The 22,783-nt window shown below is 39.8% G+C and overlaps 1 protein-coding gene across 49 annotated transcripts in view; it reads right to left on the minus strand.

Moving 5' to 3' along the window:
• The window catches only part of CFAP20DC (CFAP20 domain containing), a 304,345-nt gene that overhangs the window by 191,640 nt on the left and 89,922 nt on the right, over window positions 1–22,783 (minus strand). For all 49 annotated transcript variants that reach the window (XM_054682027.2, XM_054682023.2, XM_063805987.1 and 46 more), the window contains one exon: window positions 324–438. In XM_054682027.2, the coding sequence (XP_054538002.1) occupies window positions 324–438 (115 nt within the window). The remainder of the gene's footprint in view (window positions 1–323; window positions 439–22,783) is intronic.

A 22,783-nucleotide genomic window follows, 5' to 3' on the forward strand; every position in this document is an offset into this window, starting at 1 on the left:
CCACTCTAAGTGCTATCTCCTTCAGAAAGCCTTCCCCCATCCCCAGTCAGATGGATTCCTTTCCCTTTCACATTGCCAATAGCACTTTCTCTCTCCACTGTGCTTTGTAACACAGTTTTGGTGATTTTATAGATGTTCAAATAATTACGTTATTCCACTTAGATGTTAAGCTCTTTCAAGAGAGGGGAAGGAAGGCCATGAATTTTATTCATTTTTTATACCACCATCGTACTTAACAAAGTACCTCACATATGGAGTCAGCCCATAAGTAATATTTGTTGAATTGAATTTAATATTTTAGGCAACATTCATGTGATACTTACAATTTTACGTTTGATCATGAAGAGTGGAATTTTTGCATGAAGAGGGGTGGAGGATAGTTCCTTATGGACCGTTGATAAATATAATCTTCTTTTGATGTTCCCTAAATCAGTAATTCTGAAAACATGGAGGAGAGAAGACAGAAAGATTCCCATCAATTTAATAACCACTTCTTTGGATAATCATCAAAATGATATAATTTATCATACAGACCCTTTTCAACAGGAAGATCAAACACAGAATTTAAGAATTGCCTTCTTCTTTCAAGAAGTAATAAAATTTCTTTCTTAAATTCAAAGTGCTCAGAAGCCTGAATGTATAAATTCACTTAATATGCTAATTTATTTCAGTACTCTACACTAGATTTCCACAGTCCTCCAGCCTATGAAAGAATTCAATTTGGATGAACTGAGAAACTGTTAGCCTTTAATAACCATACTTGTTCCAGCCCCTTAAGCTTGTGTTATCTTGGGACATACTGTCACCTACTAAATAGGAAAACATTATGGGTTTCTTTCCCTAAAAATGCATCTGTCATTTTGTATAGGCTCTTAGTCTGCTTAGAGACAGACACAAAACCCTGGCTGTCGGTTTCACTTCCTAAGCACATATCTTCCAACCAGAATTATAATACACAACTTTATCGCTCACTATTCAGGTCAACCCACAGTGATACCAAGGACACTGAATCTGAACATCTTTAATAGATTTAGACCACAGCCATGATCACAAAGATTAGGTTTGCTTCAAATTGATAGAGGCTCATTTTTATGTTCTCCTTCCTTTAGGTCTCAGAGGTAACACAGCAGGCTTAAAATCTCCAAACCTGTCTCACGCTGCTATATTATAGAATTGATGCTTCTTTAAAAACTGTCTTTTTATTTGAGAATGATTTTTCCCCGTTATTAGGGAAAAACTTTGTTTAGACACATTACACTGCTAATTTTCTATATTTAGTAATCCCCAAGAAGACAACATTTCATTCAAACGCATCATTGTCAATATTTATAGTGTAATTAACTGTTTTTAAAATTGGCATTGTCTTTTCTACAGCACTTCCGTTCCCCCTCCTTCCCACTTTTCTAATCTCAGTATTGCTCCTCTCTAAACTACTCTACATATCTTTCAGTGAAAAAAACTATCATTAAACAATGTTAAGAATAAATACAGTAAAAATTAGGTAAGATGATTTCAGAGTATGCTCCAGACCTAAAAATTCCACTCTACTTGCACTAAATGATATCATAAATTCATTTAAAATACAACGTCTTTCAATCCATAGTCAGAGCTAAGGTTTAAAATGCCGAAGTATTAACACTATGGCAGTATTATACCCTGATGTATATACATATATGTAAACATAGTATCACATTTACCCTAAGGCAATGTCTTCAAAGTGGGATGAACACATGGGGAGGAGGAGTGATATACAACAATCCACTGAAGTGCAGGAAGAAAACATTAGAACTTTCACCTCATCCCCTTAAAATGTTATTTTTGTGCATGTCTCATTATACAGTAGTATAGTAACATATTTATATATTTTCTAAATAAATGCCCCTATATGGCAGGTATGTACAAATATTTTACTAATGGGGTACAGGACCAAATATGTTTGGAAAATCATGTCATCAGAGACGCTATTAGGTCTCTTCTGTAAGTTCTCATTAGGAAATAAAAGGAAAGACTACTGGGATTCTAGAAAGGAAAAGGGAACAAAAAGAGGGACTGCATTAACCAAAAATTCATCCATCACAGTTTTATTAAAGGGCTACTGTGCTTTCATGAATAAAACTACATTTTTTAAAATTTTATTTTTATTTTTTATTTTTTTGAGACAGAGTCTAGCTCTGTCACCCAGGCTGGAGTGCAGTGGCGCAATCTCGGCTCACTGCAAGCTCCACCTCCCGGGTTCACGCCATTCTCCTGCCTCAGTCTCCCGAGTAGCTGGGACTACAGGCACCCGCCACCATGCCTGGCTAATTTTTCGTATTTTTAGTAGAGACAGGGTTTCACGATGTTAGTCAGGATGGTCTCAATCTCCTGACCTCGTGATCCGCCTGCCTCGCCCTCCCAAAGTGCTGGGATTACAGGTGTGAGTCACCGTGACCGGCCCATTTTTTTTTTTTTTTTTTTTTTGAGATGGAGTCTCGCCCTTGTCGCCCAGGCTGGAGTGCAATGGTGCAATCGTGGCTTACTGTAACCTCCGCCTCCCAGGTTCAAGCGATTCTCCTGCCTGAGCCTCCTGAGTAGCTGGGATTACAAGCGCCTGACATTATGCCCAGCTAATTTTTGTATTTTTAGTAGAGACAGGGTTTCATCATGTTGGCCAAGCTGGTCTAGAACTACTGACCTCAGGTGATCGGCCCGCCTGGGCCTCCCAAAATGTTGGGATTACAGGCGTGAGCCACTGTGCCCAGCCAAACTACATATTTTTAATCTAAATAGTTAAGAGTCAAACTCCAAATGGAGGAATGATTGAGTATACTATCACTTCATATGGAACTACAGGAACATTCATTCATTCATTCATACATTCAACAAAGACTGAGCCAGGAAAATTGCTGGGAGTACGTCAGGGAGACAGCGATGAAAAAGACAAGGTTCCTATCCTACTGGAGCCTCTATTCTTGTACAAAAGGCAGATGAATTTTCATGAAATACAGTTTACCATTATTTATGCTAGTGCTTTCTGTGTCCTGAAGAATCCCTGCCCAGGCTAAAGTTGCACAAATACTTTCTTATGTTTCCTTCTACATCTTTATAGTTTGTTTTTACATTTAGTTCGTCCCAAATTAGTTTCTGTGAGTTGTATGACATAGGGGTTGGAGTTCTTTTCTTTCTGTATGTTTATACAATTGTCCCAACACCATTTATTGAAGACTCTCCTTTTTTCACTGAAATGCCCTGGTACTTTGTTGAAAATCAGTTGACCATAAATATATGTGTGTGAGGTTGTATTTCTGGACTGTCTGTTGATTCATTTTTTTCATTGATCCATTTGTCTATTCTTATACCAATAATACACTATCTTGATTACTGTAGATTTAGAGTAAGTCTTGAAACCAGGTAAAGAAACTCTTTAACTTTAGTTTTGTTCAAGATTTGTTTGGGTTTTGCTTTTTCATATAGATTTTAGAATCCATTTATCATTTTCTATTAAAAAGAAGTGTTGAGAGTTTAACTTGGATTGTGTTGAATCTATAGATCAATTTCAGGAGAATGATACTGATCATGTCTACTCACATGATATGTATCTCCAATTATTTAGGCTTTGCTTAATTTCTTTTTTAATGTTTTATAGTTTTCATTTTAGAAGCCCTGCACATCTTTTGTTAAATTTATTCCTAAGTATTTTGTCTTCTGACACAATTGAAAATGAATTTCAAAATTTCATTTCCCAGGGCCAGGCGCAGTGGCTCATGCCTGTAATCCCAGCACTTTGGGAGGCTGAGGCGGGTGGATCACGAGGTCAAGAGATTTAGATGATCCTGGTCAACATGGTGAAACCTCGTCTATATTAAAAATACAGAAATTAGCTGGGTGTAGTGGCACATGCCTATAATCCCAGCTACTCAGGAGGGTGAGGCAGGAGAATCGCTTGAACCCGGGAGGTGGAGGCTGCAGTGAGCTGAGATTGTGCCACTGCACTCCAGCCTGGCGACAGAGCGAGACTCCGTCTCAAAAAAAAAAAAAAAAAAAAAAAGAAAATTTCACTTCCCAGTCATTTTGGTTCTAGTATATAGACATTCAATTGATTTCTCTATATGGTACTTGTTTCCTCTGACCTTTGCTTAATTCACTCTTGAGTTCCAGTAGTTGTTTTGTAGATTCCTGAGGATTTTATACATAAACAATCATGTCCCGGAGTGAATAAAGACTGTTTTACTTCTGCTTTTTCAACTTTATAACTTTCATTTCTTCTTCTTTTTTTTTGAGATAGAATCTCGCTCTGTGGCCCAGGCTGGAGTGCAGTGGCGTGATCTTGGCTCACTGCAAGCTCTGCCTCCTGGGTTCACGCCATTCTCCTGCCTCAGCCTCCCGAGTAGCTGGGACTACAGGCGCCCACCACTGCCCTCGGCTAATTTTTTGTATTTTTAGTAGCGATGGGGTTTCACCGTGGTCTCGATCTCCTGACCTCGTGATCCGCCCGCCTTGGCCTCCCAAAGTGCTGGGATTACAGACGTGAGCCACTGTGCCTGGCCCTTTCATTTCTTTTTCTTGCATTACCGCAATGGCTAGGGCCTTCAGCACATCTTAAATAGAAATCATTACAATATATACCCTTGCTTTATTCCCAATCACAGGGAGAAAGTGTTCATTATGACCTTATTAAGTATGATGTTAGACGTAGTTTACTTTATCACACTGAGAATGTTGTTTTCCATTCTGCTTTTTTAGACATTCTTTTTTCAATCATGAAAGGTTGCAGAATTTTGTTAAATGCCTTTTCTATACTGGTTGAAATTATCCTGTTGTTTTTCACCTTTATTCTGTCTATATATTTAATTATACTCATTGATCTTCAAATGTGAAATGAGCTTTGTATTCTTGGAGGAAATTTCAATTGGGCTGGTATTTTGTTGAAGATTTTTATGCTGTAAAAGAAAAAATAAAATGATATGTGCCAGCAGATGGCTGAATAGGAACAGTTTCGGTCTGCAGTTCCCAGTGAGATAAATGCAGAAGGCAGGTGATTTCTGCATTTCCAACCGAGGTACCCGGCTCATTTCACTGGGACTGGTTAGACAGTGGTTGCAGCCCATGGAGGGCAAGCCAAAGCAGGGTGGGGCGTTGCCTCACCTGGGAAGTGCAAGGTGTCAGGGAACTCCCTCCCCTAGCCAAAGGAAGCCGTGAGGGACTGTGCCATGAGGAACGGTGCATTCTGGCCCAGATACTATGCTTTTCCCATGGTCTTTGCAACCCACAAACCAGGAAATTCCCTCAGGTGCCTACACCACCAGGGCCCTGGGTTTCAGGCAAAAAACAGGGCAGCTGTTTGGGCAGACATCGAGCTAGCTGCAGGAGTCTTTTTTCATACCCTAGTGGCACCTGGAACACCAGTGAGACAGAACCCTTCACTCCCCTGGAAAGGGGGTTAAAGCCAGGGAACCAAGTGGTCTTGCTCAGTGGATCCCACCCCCATGGAGGCCAGCAAGCTAAGATCCACTGATTTGAAATTCTCACTGAGAACACAGCAGTCTAAAATCAACCCAGGGCACTAGAGTTTGGTGGGGGAAGTGGCGTCTGCCATTACTAAGGCTCAAGTAAGCAGTCTTCCCCTCACAGTGAAAACAAAGCCACCAGGAATTTCGAGCTGGGCAGAGCTCAGTGCAGCTCCGCAAAGCCGCTGTAGCCAGACGGCTTCTCTAGATTCCTCCTCTCTGGGCAGGGCATCTCTGAAAGATAGGCAGCAGCTCCAGTCAGGCACTTATAGATAAAATTCCCATCTCTTTGGGACAGAGAACCTGGGGAAAGTGGTGGCTGTGGGTGCAGCTTCAGCAGACTTAAATGTTCCTGCCTGCCGGCTCTGAAGAGAGCAGCAGATCTCTCAGCACAGTGCTCGAGCTCTGCTAAGGGAGAGACTGCCTCAAGTGGGTCCCTGACCCCTGTGCCTCCTGACTGGGAGACACCTCCCAGCAGGGGTCAATAGACACGTCATACAGGAGAGCTCTGCCTGGCATCTGGCAGGTGCCCCTCTGGGATGAAGCTTCCAGAGGAAGGAACAGGCAGGAATCTTTGCTGTTCTGCAGCCTCCGCTGATGATACCCAGGGAAAGAGGGTCTGGAGTGGACCTTCAGAAAACTTCAGCAGACCTACAGCAGAGAGGCCTGACTGTTAGCAAAAAACTAACAAACAGAAAGGAATAGAATCAACATGAATGAAAAGGATGTCCACACAAAAACCCCATCCAAAGGTCACTAACATCGAAGACCAAAGGTAGATAAATCCGCGAAGATGAGGAAAAACCAGCACAAAAAGGCTGAAAATTCCAAAAACCAGAACACTTCTTCTACTCCAAAGGGTCACAACTCCTCGCCAGCAAGGAAACAAAACTGGACAGAGAATGAGTTTGAGGACTTGACAGAAGTACGCTTCAGAAGGTGGGTAATAACAAACTACTCTAAGCTAAAGGAGCATGTTTTAACCCAATGCAAGGTAGCTAAGAACCTTAAAAATAGTTAGAGGAATTGCTAACTAGAATAACGAGTTTAGAAAAGAATATAAATGACCTGATGGAGCTGAAAAACACAGCACAAGAATGTTGTGAAGCATACGCAAGTATCAATAGCCGAATCAATCAAGCGGAAGAAAGGATATCAGAAAATGAGGATCAACTTAATGAAATAAAGCGTGAAGACAAGATTAGAGAAAAAAGAATGAAAGAGAATGAACAAAGCCTCCAAGAAAGATGGAACTATGTAAAATGACCAAACCTACATTTGATTGGTATACCTGAAAGTGATGGGGAGAATGGAACCAAGTAGGAAAACACTCTTCAGGATATTATCCAGGAGAACTTACCCAACCTAGCAAGACATGCCAACTTTCAAATTCAGGAAATACAGAGACCACCACAAAGATACTTCTCGAGAAGAGCAACCTGAAGACACATAATCTTCAGATTCTCCAAGGTTGAAATGAAGGAAAAAACGTTAAGGGCAGCCAGAGAGAAGTAACTATTCTTAAATAGTTGTTTTTAACACTTTTATTCATTTTCTATTTTACAGATGAGAAAATAAGACTCCAGAAATTACCAGCCCATGGATATACAGTTAGTAAGTAGCAGAGACAAGTGTTACCATTCTGTCTTTGAACTTAAAATCCACTGCCATTTCTGTCATGCAACACTATGCCGACTACTATTCCAGGCTGAAGCAGTTTCATTTGTTCACTGTTTACCAAGAGACTAGTATAGACATCGTGCTAAGTGCTCCGAATACAGCAGTACCAAGGATTCCCTGGTTTCTGTCCTTATAGAGTTTACAGTATGGTGAGAACCACAGAACCATATTATATTCTTAAGATAATAATACTTGTTTCTCTGCTGAAAACCACTCCCCTTTCACTTCTCCCTCTCTCTCACTCCTTTAGAACCTCTTCCTGCTTCATTCTGGATACAGTTTTCCAATAGGTTACAAATTTGTGCCTCCATCCATGATCCTGTGTAAGGCCTTCCAGAAGGATGATCTCCAAGCTAGCAAGACTGGAGTGTAAACTACTGAAATGTGTTAATTCATGTAAAGAAAAAAAATCTATCAAGTATCAGAAGGATTTGTTGACTTAGCATATAATCCAAATGACTGACTTAGACTTCAGTGTAAGATGCATACATTTTCCAAAAATATCATTATTAAATATCAATTATTGAACATTCTCTATATGCCAACAACGTATTAAGCACTCTATATACTTTATCTAATTTAATCCTCCCATAAACCCTACAAGATATCTACTATTATTATTATCATCTATTTTACAGATGAGGAATCTAAAGCTTAGTTAGTAAGGCTAGGTATCTCTCCCCAAACTACACATTCAGCAGAGTGCAGATTTAAACTCAGATCTAATTAATCCCAGTATCCACCTTCTGAACTACATGCTTGCTTTCTTTTTGGGGCAGGTGATCCCTATAAACACATGCATAGTAGAATGATCTTTCCTCCTGGGAACAAGATATTTAATATCTAATGGCTAAGATGTCTACCCTACACTGTGTTTGAATGGACACAGTTCATGTTTACCTTTTGTGTGTATGAGATTATCTTCTTTCCATCCATAAATCCTTCCTTTTGATAGGTAAAAAAAAAGCTCTGATCCAATGATTATTATCTTACAATTAAAATTTTGGAGGCTAATCTTATTTTCCTCATTCCCAGGCTCCTGGGGGTAACCTCATACCTCACAATAGGCCTCACATACTTACTTCAAATCCTCTCAGTTATTAGCGAGGACTCCTGAGAATCACTGATTGCTGGTCATCATGAGCATCTGAACTTCACCAATCCAATTAGCTGCCACATGCTGTCAAAGTCACTTTCTTTTTTTTTTTTTTTCTGAGACGGAGTCTCGTTCTGTCACTGGGCTGGAGTCCAGTGGCGCGATGTCGGCTCACTGCAACCTCCGCCTCCCTGGTTCAAGCGATTCTCCTGCCTCAGCCTCCCGAGTAACTAGGACTACAGGCACATACCACCATACCCAGCTAATTTTTGTATTTTTAGTAGAGATGAGGTTTCACCACATTGGCCAGGATGGTCTCAGTCTCCTGACCTTGTGATCGGCCCACCTCGACCTCCCAAAGTGCTGGGATTACAGGCGTGAGCCACCACGACCAGCCCAAAGTCACTTTCTTAGTGGTTTTGTATCTATTTTTTTCCTTTGGTTTCTTACAGTTACAAAGTTCAGGTCATTTGTTGCTTGAAATGGCCTCTTCTACTGGTTTCTACTGGTTTCTCAACTGCCCCAAGTTTTTTTTTTTTTTTTTTTTTGAGATGGAGTCTCACTTTGTCACCCAGGCTGGAGTGCAGTGACGTGATCTCGGCTCACTGCAACATCTGCCTCCCAGGTTCAAGCGATTCTCGTGTCTCAGTCTCCTAAGTAGCTGGGACTACAGGCATGTGCCACCACGCCCAGCTAATTTTTTGTATTTTTAGTAGAGACAGGTTTCACTATGTTGGCCAGGCTGGTCTCGAACTCCTGACCTCAGGTGATCCGCCCACCTTGGCCTCCCAAAGTGCTGGGATTACAGCGTGGGCCACCCCACCCAGCCCCCAGTGTTTTATCTCTCAGTCCATTCTTCATGTGGACCAGCCATGGAGACTGAATGTCACCCCTAAGTTCCAATTTCTTTTTTGGCATCTTATAGTCTATGGAATAAAGTCCAAGTTTCTTGTCTTGTTTGTTATTCAGGGACCTCCAAATTCTGACCCTTATCCACTACCCCAGTATCGCCTGTCACCACATTCCTCTATGCTACCCTCTGCTCCTGTCAAACCCCATGAAGAAAAATGTGCAGGACAGAAACCAGGGGGTTAGCACCCGAGACTCCAGGAGAGAACATCCGAATTGGTACAAGAGGAAGAGAAGAAATGCAGAAGAAAGCCAAGATTGGTTGCTGGGAGTTTTAATATGAGATATCAAGAAGACCTCAGCAGGGGAGAAATCAAGGATATAATTATAAATAGTTAGAAGAGGATGGGACATGGAAGAGCAACATCTAAATCCCTACCATGTGCCAGAACCTGCATACCATTTTACCTGTGTTATCTCATTTATTCCTCCCAACAACTCTTTGAAATAGGAATGAATATTTACATTTTACCAATGTAGTGAGAGGCTCAGAGACATTAAGCAACTTGTTCAAGGTCTCATAGATAGTAAGTAGCAGAGCCAGGAGACCTACTAAAGCCTCAAATGATGAGGCAAGAGCAATAATGGTAAATTATTTACAAGTCTATCTGACAACTCCAAGGTTAGTAGTTACCTGGCTCAGTGTTTTTAAAAGGTTGCATGCTTCCTCTGGGAAGGAAAGAGAGCAGCAGGCCTGCAACCATTTACTTTACTTTACTAAAGGGCATTCCAGAAAAAAAAGATATAAGACCAGCCAAAACTCCCTGTAAACATGAGCGAACTCCCTGGCAAATGCACCAGTGGTATTAGGGGAAAAGTTATTAATGGAAAGCCTTTTGCAGGATATACCTGATACGTCTAGGACTGCTTGTAGTCAACAAACCTGGAATCCATGGGCTTATGGGGGCATTGCTCCCTGAAAAATGCCACATAAGCTATAAATATATGAAGTAGCCAAAATAAGCTCTCTTTGGGCTGGTAGCTCTCCCTCAGGTATTGCTTAGAGAACTTACCCATTAAATCTGGGCCATGTGCATTTAGAAAGGACTGGATCTCCTTCTGCTTCATGTGTACTTCATGACTTATATCCTTGAGAATATTTATAAAATTCAATACTGAGTAAGGTCTCCAATTCTTGTGAGTTTGTTGGCCAATGCAATCCTTAGAGATGTCTCATATACTTGGCTGTGTTGTGCAGCGTCTTTAGGAAGCACATCTCCAAAAGTAGAATTTAAAATACGGTTCAAGTAGTCTATTTCAGAGGTGATCTCATGAAGCAGGAGTGAGGGAGCAGGGAGAATAGGACAACAAAGGAGGAAAAGGCAATATAAGAATGTACTATCAGCAACAGCACTACAAGTCACAGGGGCTCCATTCCACTGGGACTTCTGAAGAAATGTACAGAACAGCCTACAGAATGGACCACCTGAAGGGTGGGAGGTGGGAGCACATAATCACTGACTCCCAATCCCCAAGGGTTACGGGCTGCCTTTAGGGGCCTTAACTCCCCAGTATTTCCAAGTTGTATATTGGAACTTGGGTCCATGGGTGAAGTGGGCCTCCACAGCATCAAAGGAGGCTCTAGGGTGCACTTGCACTAACTTGCACCAAACTGTCCAGTGCAGCTGATAGCAGAGGTGGGTCCAGAGGACATGACATGGGACACTGGAGTGGACTGCCACAATGACAATATCAGTATGCTTCCTGTTACTTAAATGTATGACATTCTTTTCTATTTTCATGCCTTTGCTTATGCACTTCCCTTGGAAAGCCCCTTCTCTCTTTATTATGCCAACTGAAATTATATTCATCTATCACAGTTTGAGTTGAAATGCCAGCTCCTCCCTGAAAACTTCTTCGATCTCCAGATTTTAATCACATTTTTTATTGACTTGCTACAGCATGTTTTTTTAACTTCTATTACTGAATTTTTTCATTCCCCTTTGTGGTTTTGGTCCGTGACTATAGTCCACTTTATGAGCCATAAACTGATGCAAATATGCACATCTTTTCCTTTGTTTTCATGGTTAAATAACATGTAGTCCCATATATTCCAGTTTTGTCACTTGGTAGTAATGTTCTAATTGAGTTTAAAAGGGTTACTAGCGTTTGTTGAACCAGCCTTGCACCCCAGGGATGAAGCCCACTTGATCATGGTGGATAAGCTTTTTGATGTGCTGCTGGATTCGGTTTGCCAGTATTTTATTGAGGATTTTTGCATCGATGTTCATCAGGGATATTGGTCTAAAATTCTCTTTTTTGGTTGTGTCTCTGCCAGGCTTTGGTATCAGGATGATGCTGGCCTCATAAAATGAGTTAGGGAGGATTCCCTCTTTTTCTATTGATTGGAATAGTTTCAGAAGGAATGGTACCAGCTCTCCTTTGTACCTCTGGTAGAATTCGGCTGTGAATCCATCTGGTTCTGGACTTTTTTTGGTTGGTAAGCTATTAATTATTGCCTCAATTTCAGAACCTGTTATTGGTCTATTCAGAGATTCAACTTCTTCCTGGTTTAGTCTTGGGAGGGTGTATGTGTCCAGGAATTTATCCATTTCTTCTAGATTTTCTAGTTTATTTGCGTAGAGGTGTTTATAGTATTCTCTGATGGTAGTTTGTATTTCTGTGGGATTGGTGGTGATATCCCCTTTATCATTTTTTATTGCATCTATTTGATTCTTCTCTCTTCTTTATTAGTCTTGCTAGAGGTCTATCAATTTTGTTCATCTTTTCAAAAAACCAGCTCCTGGATTCATCGATTTTTTGAAGGTTTTTTTTGTCTCTATTTCCTTCAGTTCTGCTCTGATCTTAGTTATTTCTTGCCTTCTGCTAGCTCTTGAATGTGTTTGCTCTTGCTTCTCTAGTTCTTTTAATTGTGATGTTACGGTGTCAATTTTAGATCTTTCCTGCTTTCACTTGTGGGCATTTAGAGCTATAAATTTCCCTCTACACACTGCTTTGAATGTGTCCCAGAGATTCTGGTATGTTGTGTCTTTGTTCTCGTTGGTTTCAAAGAACATCTTTATTTCTGCCTTCATTTCGTTATGTATCCAGTAGTCATTCAGGAGCAGGTTGTTCAGTTTCCATGTAGTTGGGGTTTTGAGTGAGTTTCTTAATCCTGAGTTATAGTTTGATTGCACAATCCAGCATATAAACAGAACCAATGACAAAAACCATACGATTATCTCAATAGATGCAGAAAAGGCCTTTGACAAAATTCAAAAACCCTTCATGCTAAAAACTCTCAATAAAAAATTAGGTTTTGATGGGATGTATCTCAAAATAATAAGAGCTATCTAAGACAAACCCACAGCCAGTATCATACTGAATGGGCAAAAACTGGAAGCATTCCCTTTGAAAACTGGCACAAGACAGGGATGCCCTCTCTCACCACTCCTATTCAACATAGTGTTGGAAGTTCTGGCCAGGGCAATCAGGCAGGAGAAGGAAATAAAGGGTATTCAATTAGGAAAAGAGGGAGTCCAATTGTCCCTGTTTGCAGATGACATCATTGTATATCTAGAAAACCCCATCGTCTCAGCCCAAAATCTCCTTAAGCTGATAGGCAACTTCAGCAAAGTCTCAAGATACAAAATCAATGTGCAAAAATCACAAGCATTCTTATACACCAATAACAGACAAACGGAGAGCCAAATCATGAGTGAACTCCCATTCACAATTGCTTCAAAGAGAAGAAAATACCTAGGATCCAACTTACAAGGACCTCTTCAAGGAGAACTACAAACCACTGCTCAACAAAATAAAAGAGGATACAAACAAATGGAACAACATTCCATGCTCATGGGTAGGAAGAATCAATATTGTGAAAATGGCCATACTGCCCAAGGTAATTTATAGATTCAATGCCAACCCCATCAAGCTACCAATGACTTTCTTCACAGAATTGGAAAAAACTACTTTAAAGTTCATATGGAACCAAAAAAGAGCCTGCATTGCCAAGTCAATCCTAAGCCAAAAGAACAAAGCTGGAGGCATCACGCAACCTGACTTCAAACTATACTACAAGGCTACAGTAACCAAAACAGCATGGTACTGGTATCAAAACAGAGATATAGATCAATGGAACAGAACAGAACTCTCAGAAATAACACCGCATATCTACAACCATCTGATCTTTGACAAACCTTAGAAAAACAAGAAATAGGGAAACGAGTCCCTATTTAACAAATGGTGCTGGGAAAACTGGATAGCCATATGTAGAAAGCTGAAACTGGATCTCTTCCTTACAGCTCACACAAAAATTAATTAAAGATGGATTAAGGACTTAAATGTTAGACCTAAAACCATAAAAACCCTAGAAGAAAACCTAGCCAATACCATTCAGGACATAGGCATGGGCAAGGACTTCATGTCTAAAACACCAAAAGCAATGGCAACAAAAGCCAAAATTGACAAATGGGATCTAATTAAACTAAAAGCTTCTGCACAGCAAAAGAAACTACCATCAGAGTGAACAGGCAACCTACAAAATGGGAGAAAATTTTTGCAATCTACTCATCTGACAAAGGGCTAATATCCAGAATCTACAATGAACTCAAACAAATTTACAAGAAAAAAACAACCCCATCAACAAGTGGCTGAAGGATATGAACAGACACTTCTCAAAAGAAGACATTTATGCAGCCAAAAGACACATGAAAAAATGCTCATCATCACTGGCCATCAGAGAAATGCAAATCAAAACCACAATGAGATACCATCTCACACCAGTTAGAATGGTGATCATTAAAAAGTTAGAAAACAACAGGTGCTGGAGAGGATGTGGAGAAATAGGAACACTTTTACACGGTTGGTGGGACTGGAAACTAGTTCAACCATTTTGGAAGTCAGTGTGGCGATTCCTCAGGGATCTAGGACTAGAAATACCATTTGACCCAGCCATCCCATTACTGGGTATATACCCAAAGGATTAGAAATCATGCTGCTATAAAGACACATGCACACGTATGTTTATTGCGGCACTATTCACAATAGCAAAGACTTGGAACCAAGCCAAATGTCCAACAATGATAGACTGGATTAAGAAAATGTGGCACATATACACCATGGAATACTATGCAGCCATAAAAAATGAAGAGTTCATGTCATTTGTAGGGACATGGATGAAGCTGGAAACCATCATTCTCAGCAAACTATCGCAGGGACAAAAAACCAAACACCTCATGTTCTCACTCATAGGTGGGAATTGAACAATGAGAACACATGGACACAGGAAGGGGAACATCACACACCGGGGCCTGTTGTGGGGTGGGGGGAGAGGGGAGGGATAACATTAGGAGATACACCTAATGTTAAATGACGAGTTACTGGGTGCAGCACACCAACATGGCACATGTCTACATATGTAACAAACCTGCACGTTGTGCACATGTACCCTAAAACTTAAAGTATAATAATAAAAAAAAGGGTTACTAGAATTTGGTGTTCCAAAGCTCACTTTAGAGTTTAAATAAGTTCCTCATGTTAACTTCCACAAAAACGTCTGAGTGCCCCGAAAGGCTAGGCAATTTGCAAAGTTCCTAGTGGACACATATAAAACATGATGGTTGGGGGGTAGGGTAGGGATGGAATTTCTGGAAATTTGGGAGGAAAACCATTTATTACAAATTCATCATCAGCGTTGAGTTCATTGTAGTTTTCAAGTAGTGCTATTCTTAGTTTTCAGTGATACGTTATTACAGTAGTCCCCCTCATCTGTGGTTTCATGTTCCAGTGGTTTCAGTTACTCAGGATCCAAAAATATTAAGTGGAAAATACCAGAAATAAATAATTCATAAGTTTTAAATTGCATGCTGCTCTGAGTAGTGTGATAAATTTCTCGTCATCCTACTCCATCCCACCCTGGATGTGAATTCTCCCTTTTTCCAGTCTCCACACTGTAGATGCCACCCACCTGTTAGTCATTTAGCAGCTGTCTTGGGTGATCAGATTGACTGTCACAGTATTGCAGTGCTTGTATTCAAGTAACCATCATCAACTTGGGTGGCTGTGGATTGTTCATTGAACCCTGTGGAATTCTGGCCTTTAATTTTCTATTAACTAAAACATAAGTGGCTCATACATGCCTATGTAATCCTCTCTCTATCAATGTCCCAACCTCCTTACTGGAAAGTGGGAATGGGTGGGGTTGCAGGCTATGACATCTTTTATTCTGCTCCAGTGAGTCTTGATTTTAAAAAAAAGTGTGCGCATCAGGCTGTTATATATAAACTCTTCTACTAGCCTATAAGCACCCCAGGGAACTGAGATCACATCCTGCTTATCACAGTACTCTCACAGAGCTAGGTTCAGGGGTTTATAATTAATTAGGAAATATTTGCTAAGTGGCCTTTTTTGAAGCCCTACCAGAGTTACATATTGGCTCATCTTCTTATTGAGCACCTACTTGCTCTCAAGTCTGGACGTAGATACTGGGGATTTCACAGTGAAAAAAACAAGGTCTCCAGCTTGTTCTAATGGAGAAGATAGTAATAAATAAACTAGTCCACATATAGTATGTCAATTCCCAATAAGGACTATGGAATAAAAATAAAGGATGACAAAGTGATACAGAGTGATAGGGGTGGGAAGTATTATTTTAGAAAGGGTAGTTAGGGAAGGCCTCTCACATAAGGCAACGTTTAAGCTGAGTTGGGCGAAGTAGAGGTAGGAACCATGCACACATCTAGGGGAAAAGCATGCAAGACAGAAGACTGTGTGAAAAGCCAAAAGAAAGATTCACTCCTCTGCTATAGTGTATCTTTCAACGTAATCCAACACATTTATTAAGAGGTGGGTCCTCTAGACTGCAAAACTCAATAGGAATCAAATGCTAGGCTCACAGCATGAGGTTTATCTTCACAGAACTCAGATTTTGGTTTGCACAAAATAGTTCCCAGTTAAGTCTAATCATTATGGCTCCGATGTCTGGAAGAATTTCTAAATGATCATGTGCCCAGCTTAAGACAGAGATATTAGGACTAAGCCATCCATATGGTGATGAGGGCTTATGCTACTGTCTTTGCAAAAATAAATATGCAAACCTTCCCCTATCTCATAATCAAGAATAGTTGGCTTTGGGGGGAAAACAAAATCATGTGCTAAGCTTAAATGGTTCTAAAAGCAAGCTGAATTGCTACTTTAAAAAAATTAAAATTAGTCATTCATGGGAGAGAGAATATAAATGCATATGTGTGACTACTTAAAGCTTCATTACACTTATGTGCTTTTTTGGGGGCAATTTAGTTGCTGCAAGGAGGCTGCTTGTAAAACAGCTCTTCACTTGTAATACAGGCTTGATTTTCACCATCAAAAACCTCCTGTAACCTAACAAAGAAGAAAGAGACAAGTAACACTAGCATTACTCCTCTTGTACTTAAGGATTCATTTTTAAAAAACACCATATATGAGTTAATACATTGTTACATACGTAAGTGAGCATTCACAGCTAAGGGTCAGCAATGTGATAGAAAAAGTAATGAGACTATGTTGAGAGAAAATGGGGTAGTTGACGGGAAAATCAACCTCATTTATAATAATATTCTAGTGATCAGCAGGTTTATAACTCAGCTATGGTCATTAACAGCATTCATTTCAAACTTAACATCTACATTTGCAAACCACTTGAAAGTAAAATTACTTTTCAATTCAATTTTCAATTTGCTTTTAGAGCTTCATCTTTGATTGACAGTTTTTTTCCACAATGGCAGCTCCATGAGAATTTGAGTAAATGGTAGCACCCATCCAAGAGTGTAGATAAACTCATTTATTCAGATTACCTATTCACCTTTCTTCTGTATGTACAATCATTTACAAATGCTCACTTCAGGTTAGAGTGAACTTGCAAAACTGATCTCAGACTTCTGATGATTTGATTCATTTATAGAATCATCTGTTCTTTAAGCCAAAATGGTTTTTATTTTTCCTCATCATGACCTAAAAATTACAAAATTAGGATGCACATTTTCAGTGATGGTATCAAATAGCTCTAGGTACAGTTACAAGGAAATAGTGAGATTGGAAAATAGCCTGTTTAAATATGTAAAACGTTTCGATATATATTATATGGCTGTGTACTGAGTTTAACGGCCAATAGAAGATGGTTCTGTGGCCTCCCTTACACATTCATTCTAATGTTGCATGATTAGTATAGGGAATTTCATTCCATTAGTTTTCCCTTCTGCTGAAGTTTAAATTCACTGAGGATTCTTCTGTCTTTAAAAGAGAAGAGAAGCAATTCTGAACCCAAGACACTTTAGTGTGCTTATTAAAATACACTGTAGCTCATTTCTTTTTTTAATGGTTAACATTCTTTACAATGCATATTTTACACCTATGATTTTAAATAATAACTGGCACTCTTGGAACCTTTCTTTGAATACCATTTGATTCCCTTTTTAAAAACAGCTTTATTTCAGAATTCACCACTAAATAATTCATTAAGGTAGCAAAAAACCACTTGTACCCAAAAAACTATTGAAATAAAAACTAAAAAAAAAAAAACTTTACTGAGGTATAATTTACATGCCACAAAATTTACCATATTTTGTGTAAAATTCAATGATTTTTAGTATATTTAAGGACTTATGCAACCATCACCAGAGTCCAATTGCAGAACAATCCCATCATCTCAAAAAGATCCCTTAGACCAAGAACGGCAGAACAAAAGGCTCCACTGATCATCCCCTCTGCAAGTACACCAATTTAACAACTATACACAGAAAAAAACACCTTCATAAGAACCAAAAAATTAGGTGAGCACTCACAGTACCTGGTTTTAACTTCATATTGCTGAAAAAAGCACCAAAGAGGTAGGAAAAACATCTTAAATCACTGATGCCACCCCTCCCCCATGTTCGGTTGTGGCAACACGGTGCAGACAGCATTTCTGTGTGTCAGGTAGAGGAACAGCCAGCAATTGTGAGGCATTTAACTCAGTGTTGCCTTTGTTATAGAAGAAAGCAAAACCAGACCAAACTCAGCTGATGCCCACCTACAGAGGGAGCATTTAAACCAGCACTAGCCAGAGGCGAATCACTGATCCCAGCAATTAAAACTTAAGTTCCTGCAAGCCTAGCCACCATGGACTAAAGTGCTCTGGGACCCCAAATAAACTTCAACAGCAGTCTAGGCCACAAAGTCTGCAACTCCTAGGCAAGTCCTAGTGCTGAACTGGTCTCAGAGGCAGTGAACTGGGGGAGCATGTGACCTCTTGAGACACCAGCTGGAATAGCTAAGGGCATGCTGGTATCACTCCTCTGACCCCAGGCTGCACAGTTTGTAGCTCCTTTTCTTCTGCTTGAGGAAGACTGGGGAGGATTCTGTCTTGCACCTTGGATACCAGCTCAGCAGCAGTAGGATAGGGCAACAGTCAGAGGCATGAGGCCCCCTTTCCAGGCCCTGGCTCCTGGATGACCTTTCTAGACACACTCTGGGCCAGAAGGGAACCCACTGCCTTGGAGGAAAGATCCAGTATGGGCAGGATTCTTCACCAGCTAACTGAAGAGTCCTTTGGCACTGAATAACCAGCAGTGATACCAACGTACTACACTGAGGGCCTAAGACTTGCTGACTTCACATGAGAGTCAGTATATTCCCAGTTGTAGCGGCTACGGGGTGAGACTTCTTCTGCTTGAGAAAAATGAAAGGAAAAGTAATGGGATTTCGTCTTGTATCTTAGGTACCAGGTTGGCTACAAGGGGGAAGAGCACCAAGCATGTTCTTGGGGCCCACAATTCCAAGACTTGGCTCTTGGAAGGCATTTCTGAATCTTCCCTAGGCCAGAGGGGAGCCCACTTTCCTGGAGGGTGAGTCCCAGACCAGGCAGCATTCACCACAAGCTGAATAAAGAGCACCTGGGCCTTAAGGGAACATCAGCAGCAGTCTAGCAGTACTCCCAGTGGGCATGAGGTGGCTGTAGCCACAGGGCAAGACACCTCTGCCTTTGGAAAGGGGAGAGAAGAGTGGGAAAGACTACATCTTGTGGTTTGAGTGCCTTCTCAGCTGCAATACAATAGAACACCAGGTAGACAGCTAAGGTTTTTGACTTTAGTCCCTGGCTCCTGGATGGCACCTCTGGACTGGCACAGAACATGGAAGAACTTGCCACCCTGAAGGGAAGGCAATTCACTGGTGCACAGGCTTCTGCACAGCAAAGGAAATATATTAGTCCATTCTCACACTGCTAATAAAGACATACCCGAGACTGGGTAATTTATACAGGAAAGAGGTTTAATTGACTCACAGTTCAGCTTGGGTTGGGAGGCCTCAAGAAACTTACCATCATGGCAGAAGGGGAAGCAGACACATTCTTCTTCACATGGTAGGAGCAAGGGGAACAATGAGTGCCCAGCAAAGGGGGAAGCCCCTTATAAAACCATCATATCTCGTGAGAACTCACTATCACGAGAGTACGATGGGGGAAACCACCCCCATGATTCAACTGTCTCCACCTGGTCCCTCCCACAACACAAGGGGATTATGGGAACTACAATTCAAGAAGAGATTTGGGTGGGGACACAGCCAAACCATATCAGGAAACAATCAACAAACTGAAGGGATAGTCCACAGAACGGGAGAAAATACTTGCAAACTACCCATGTGACAAGGGACTAATAATTAGAATATATAAGGAGCTCAAACAACTCTATAGGAAAACATCTAATTATCTGATTTAAAAATGGGTAAAAGATTTGAACAAACATTTCTCAAAAGAAGATCTACAAATAGCAAACACACATATAAAAAGGTGCTCAATATCACTGATCATCAGAGAAACGCAAATCAAAACTATAGTGAGATACCTTACCCCAGTTCAAATAATTTATATCCAAAAGATAGGCAATAACAAATGCTGTCAAGGATGTGGAGAAATGGTAACCCTTGTACACTGTTGGTGGGAATGTAAATTAGTACAGCCACTATGGAGAACAGTTTTGAGGTTCCTCAAAAAACTAAAAATAGAGCTCTCACATGATCCAGCCATCTCACCACTGGGTATATACCTAGAAGAAGGGAAATCAGTATATCAAAGAGATATCTGAACTCCCGTGTATGTTGCAGCACTCTTCACAATAGCCAAGATTTGGAAGCAAACCAAGTGTCCATCAACAGATTAATGGATAAAGACAATGTGGTACTTATATACAATGGAGTATTATTCAGCCATAAAACAGAATGAGATTTAGTCATTTCCAACAATATATGGAATTGGAGGTCATTTATTCAGTAAAAAAAAGCCAAGCACAAGACAAACATTGAATGTTCTGACCTATTTGTGGAATCTGAAAATCAAAACAATTGAACTCATGGAGACAGAGTAGAAGGATAGTTACTAGAGGCTGGGAAGTGTAGTGGGCAGGTGGTGAGGACATGGGAATGGTTAATGATTACCAAAAAAATAGAATGAATGAAGAGGACTTAGTATTTGATATCACATAGGGTGACTATAGTCAATAATAATTTAATTGTACATTTAAAAACTAAAAGTATAATTGGATTATTTGTAAAACAAAGGATAATGCTTGAGAGGATAAATAACCTAGTTTCCATGATGTAATTATTACATATTACACATGCCTGTATCAAAACATCTCATGTACACCATAAATATATATGCCTATTATGCACCCACAAATTTTTTAAAAATTATTTTAAAAAAATCCCTTATGCTTGTTTGCAGACCACCTCTACTCAAACTCCCAGCCCCAGACAATACCAATCTGGTTTTGGTCTCTAAATTCACCTTTTCTGGATATTTCATATAAACGTAAAAAAATATATAAAATATTTTGCATCTGGCTTCTTTCACTTAGCATAATGTTTTAAGATTCATTCATATTGCAGAATGTATGGTAACTTTTTATTACAGAATAGTATTCTACTATATGGATGTATCACATTTTGTTGATCTATTCACCAAATGAGTTGATGGAACTGCAGGCTGTTTCCACGTTTGGCCAACCTGAATGATGCTGCTATGAGCATTCATGTTCAACTCTTTATGTGGACACATGTTTTCACTGTTCATAGGTACATATCAGGAAAAGTGGCTGTGCTGTTTCATATTCCATCAGCAAAGTATGAGAGTTTCATTCTCTTCACATCCTCACCAACACCTGATATTATATTTTTGATCACAGCCATTATAGTGGGTGTGAGGTATTATCTCATTATGGCTTTAATTTACATTTCTTCAATGATACATAGTATTGAAAATACTGTCATGTGGTTTTTAGCCCTTTGTCTTTTTTTTTCTGTGAAATGCCTATTCAAACCTTTTACCAAATTTTAAACTGGATGATATATTTTCATATTATTAATTGTAATTGTAAAAATTTTTAAATATTTTGTGTACAAGAACTTTATCATATATATGATTTGCAAATATTTTCACCAGTCTGTGGTTTGTCTTCATTTACTTGTGTCTTTTGAAACACAACATTTTAAAATGTTGATAATGTCCAATTTATCATTTTTTTCTTATACTAATCATATTTTAGTATTATATCTACAAACCCCTTCACTAACCCAGGGTCATAAATATTTCCTTCTATTTTCTTCTAGAAGTTTTATAATTTTAACTCTAACATTTATTTTTTTCTCTTTTTTGAGATGGAGTTTCACTCTCGTTGCCCAGGCTGGAGCGCAATGGTGCCATCTCCGCTCACTGCAACCTCCGCCTCCCCAGTTTAAGCAATTCTCCTGCCTCAGCCTCCCAAATAGCTGGGATTACAGGCATGTGCCACCATGCCCGGCTAATTTTGTATTTTTAGTAGGGACAGGGTTTCACCATGTTGGTCAGGCTGGTCTTGAACTCCTGACCTTAGGTCATACACCTGCCTCAGCCTCCCAAAGTGTTGGGATTACAGGCGTAAGCCACTGCGTCTGGCCAAAGTCTTATATTTGAGTCCAAAATCCATTTGAGTTTATTTTTGTTTACAGTGTGAGGCAAGGTTCTAAAATAAGTTTTATATATGTGACTATCCAAAGGTCTCAGCACTATTTGTTGAAAAAAACCTAGTCTTCTGCCCACTAAATTGCTTTAGCACTTCTGTCAAAAATCAACTGGCCATAAATGTAAGGATTTGTTTCTTGACTGTCATGCTGCTGCATTGATCTACATGTCCTCTTCATGACAGTAACATACTAACTTGATTACTGTAGCTTTACAGTAAATTCTGGAATCACTAATTGTAATTTTGCCACCTTTGTTGTTCTTTTATAAAATTATTTTACCTTTGAATTCCATATAAATTTTAGAATCAGCTCATCAATTTCGACAAAAACAACAAGTGCTCACTGGGATTTTTCCTATCAAAAAAGTCTCATGAATTTGCAGAAGATTGTCATCTTAACAATATTGAATCTCCCAAATCAATGTCTCTGCATTTATTTAGATGTTTAATTTCTCTCAGCAGTGTTCTGTAATTTTCAGCATACAAATCTTGCACTACCTTTGTTAAATTTTCTGGGTTTTTTTCTTGATTCAGTTGTGATAAGCTTCTGCCTTTCAAGGAATTTTTCCATGTCAACCAAATTGTCTATGGAGTTGGCATAAAGTTGTTCACAGTATTCTCTTATCGTTTTAATTTCTAAAGGGTTATGAGCAGTGTTC

This window comes from Pan troglodytes, chromosome 2 (assembly GCF_028858775.2).
Source record: "Pan troglodytes isolate AG18354 chromosome 2, NHGRI_mPanTro3-v2.0_pri, whole genome shotgun sequence".
Taxonomy (NCBI): Eukaryota; Metazoa; Chordata; class Mammalia; order Primates; family Hominidae; genus Pan; species Pan troglodytes.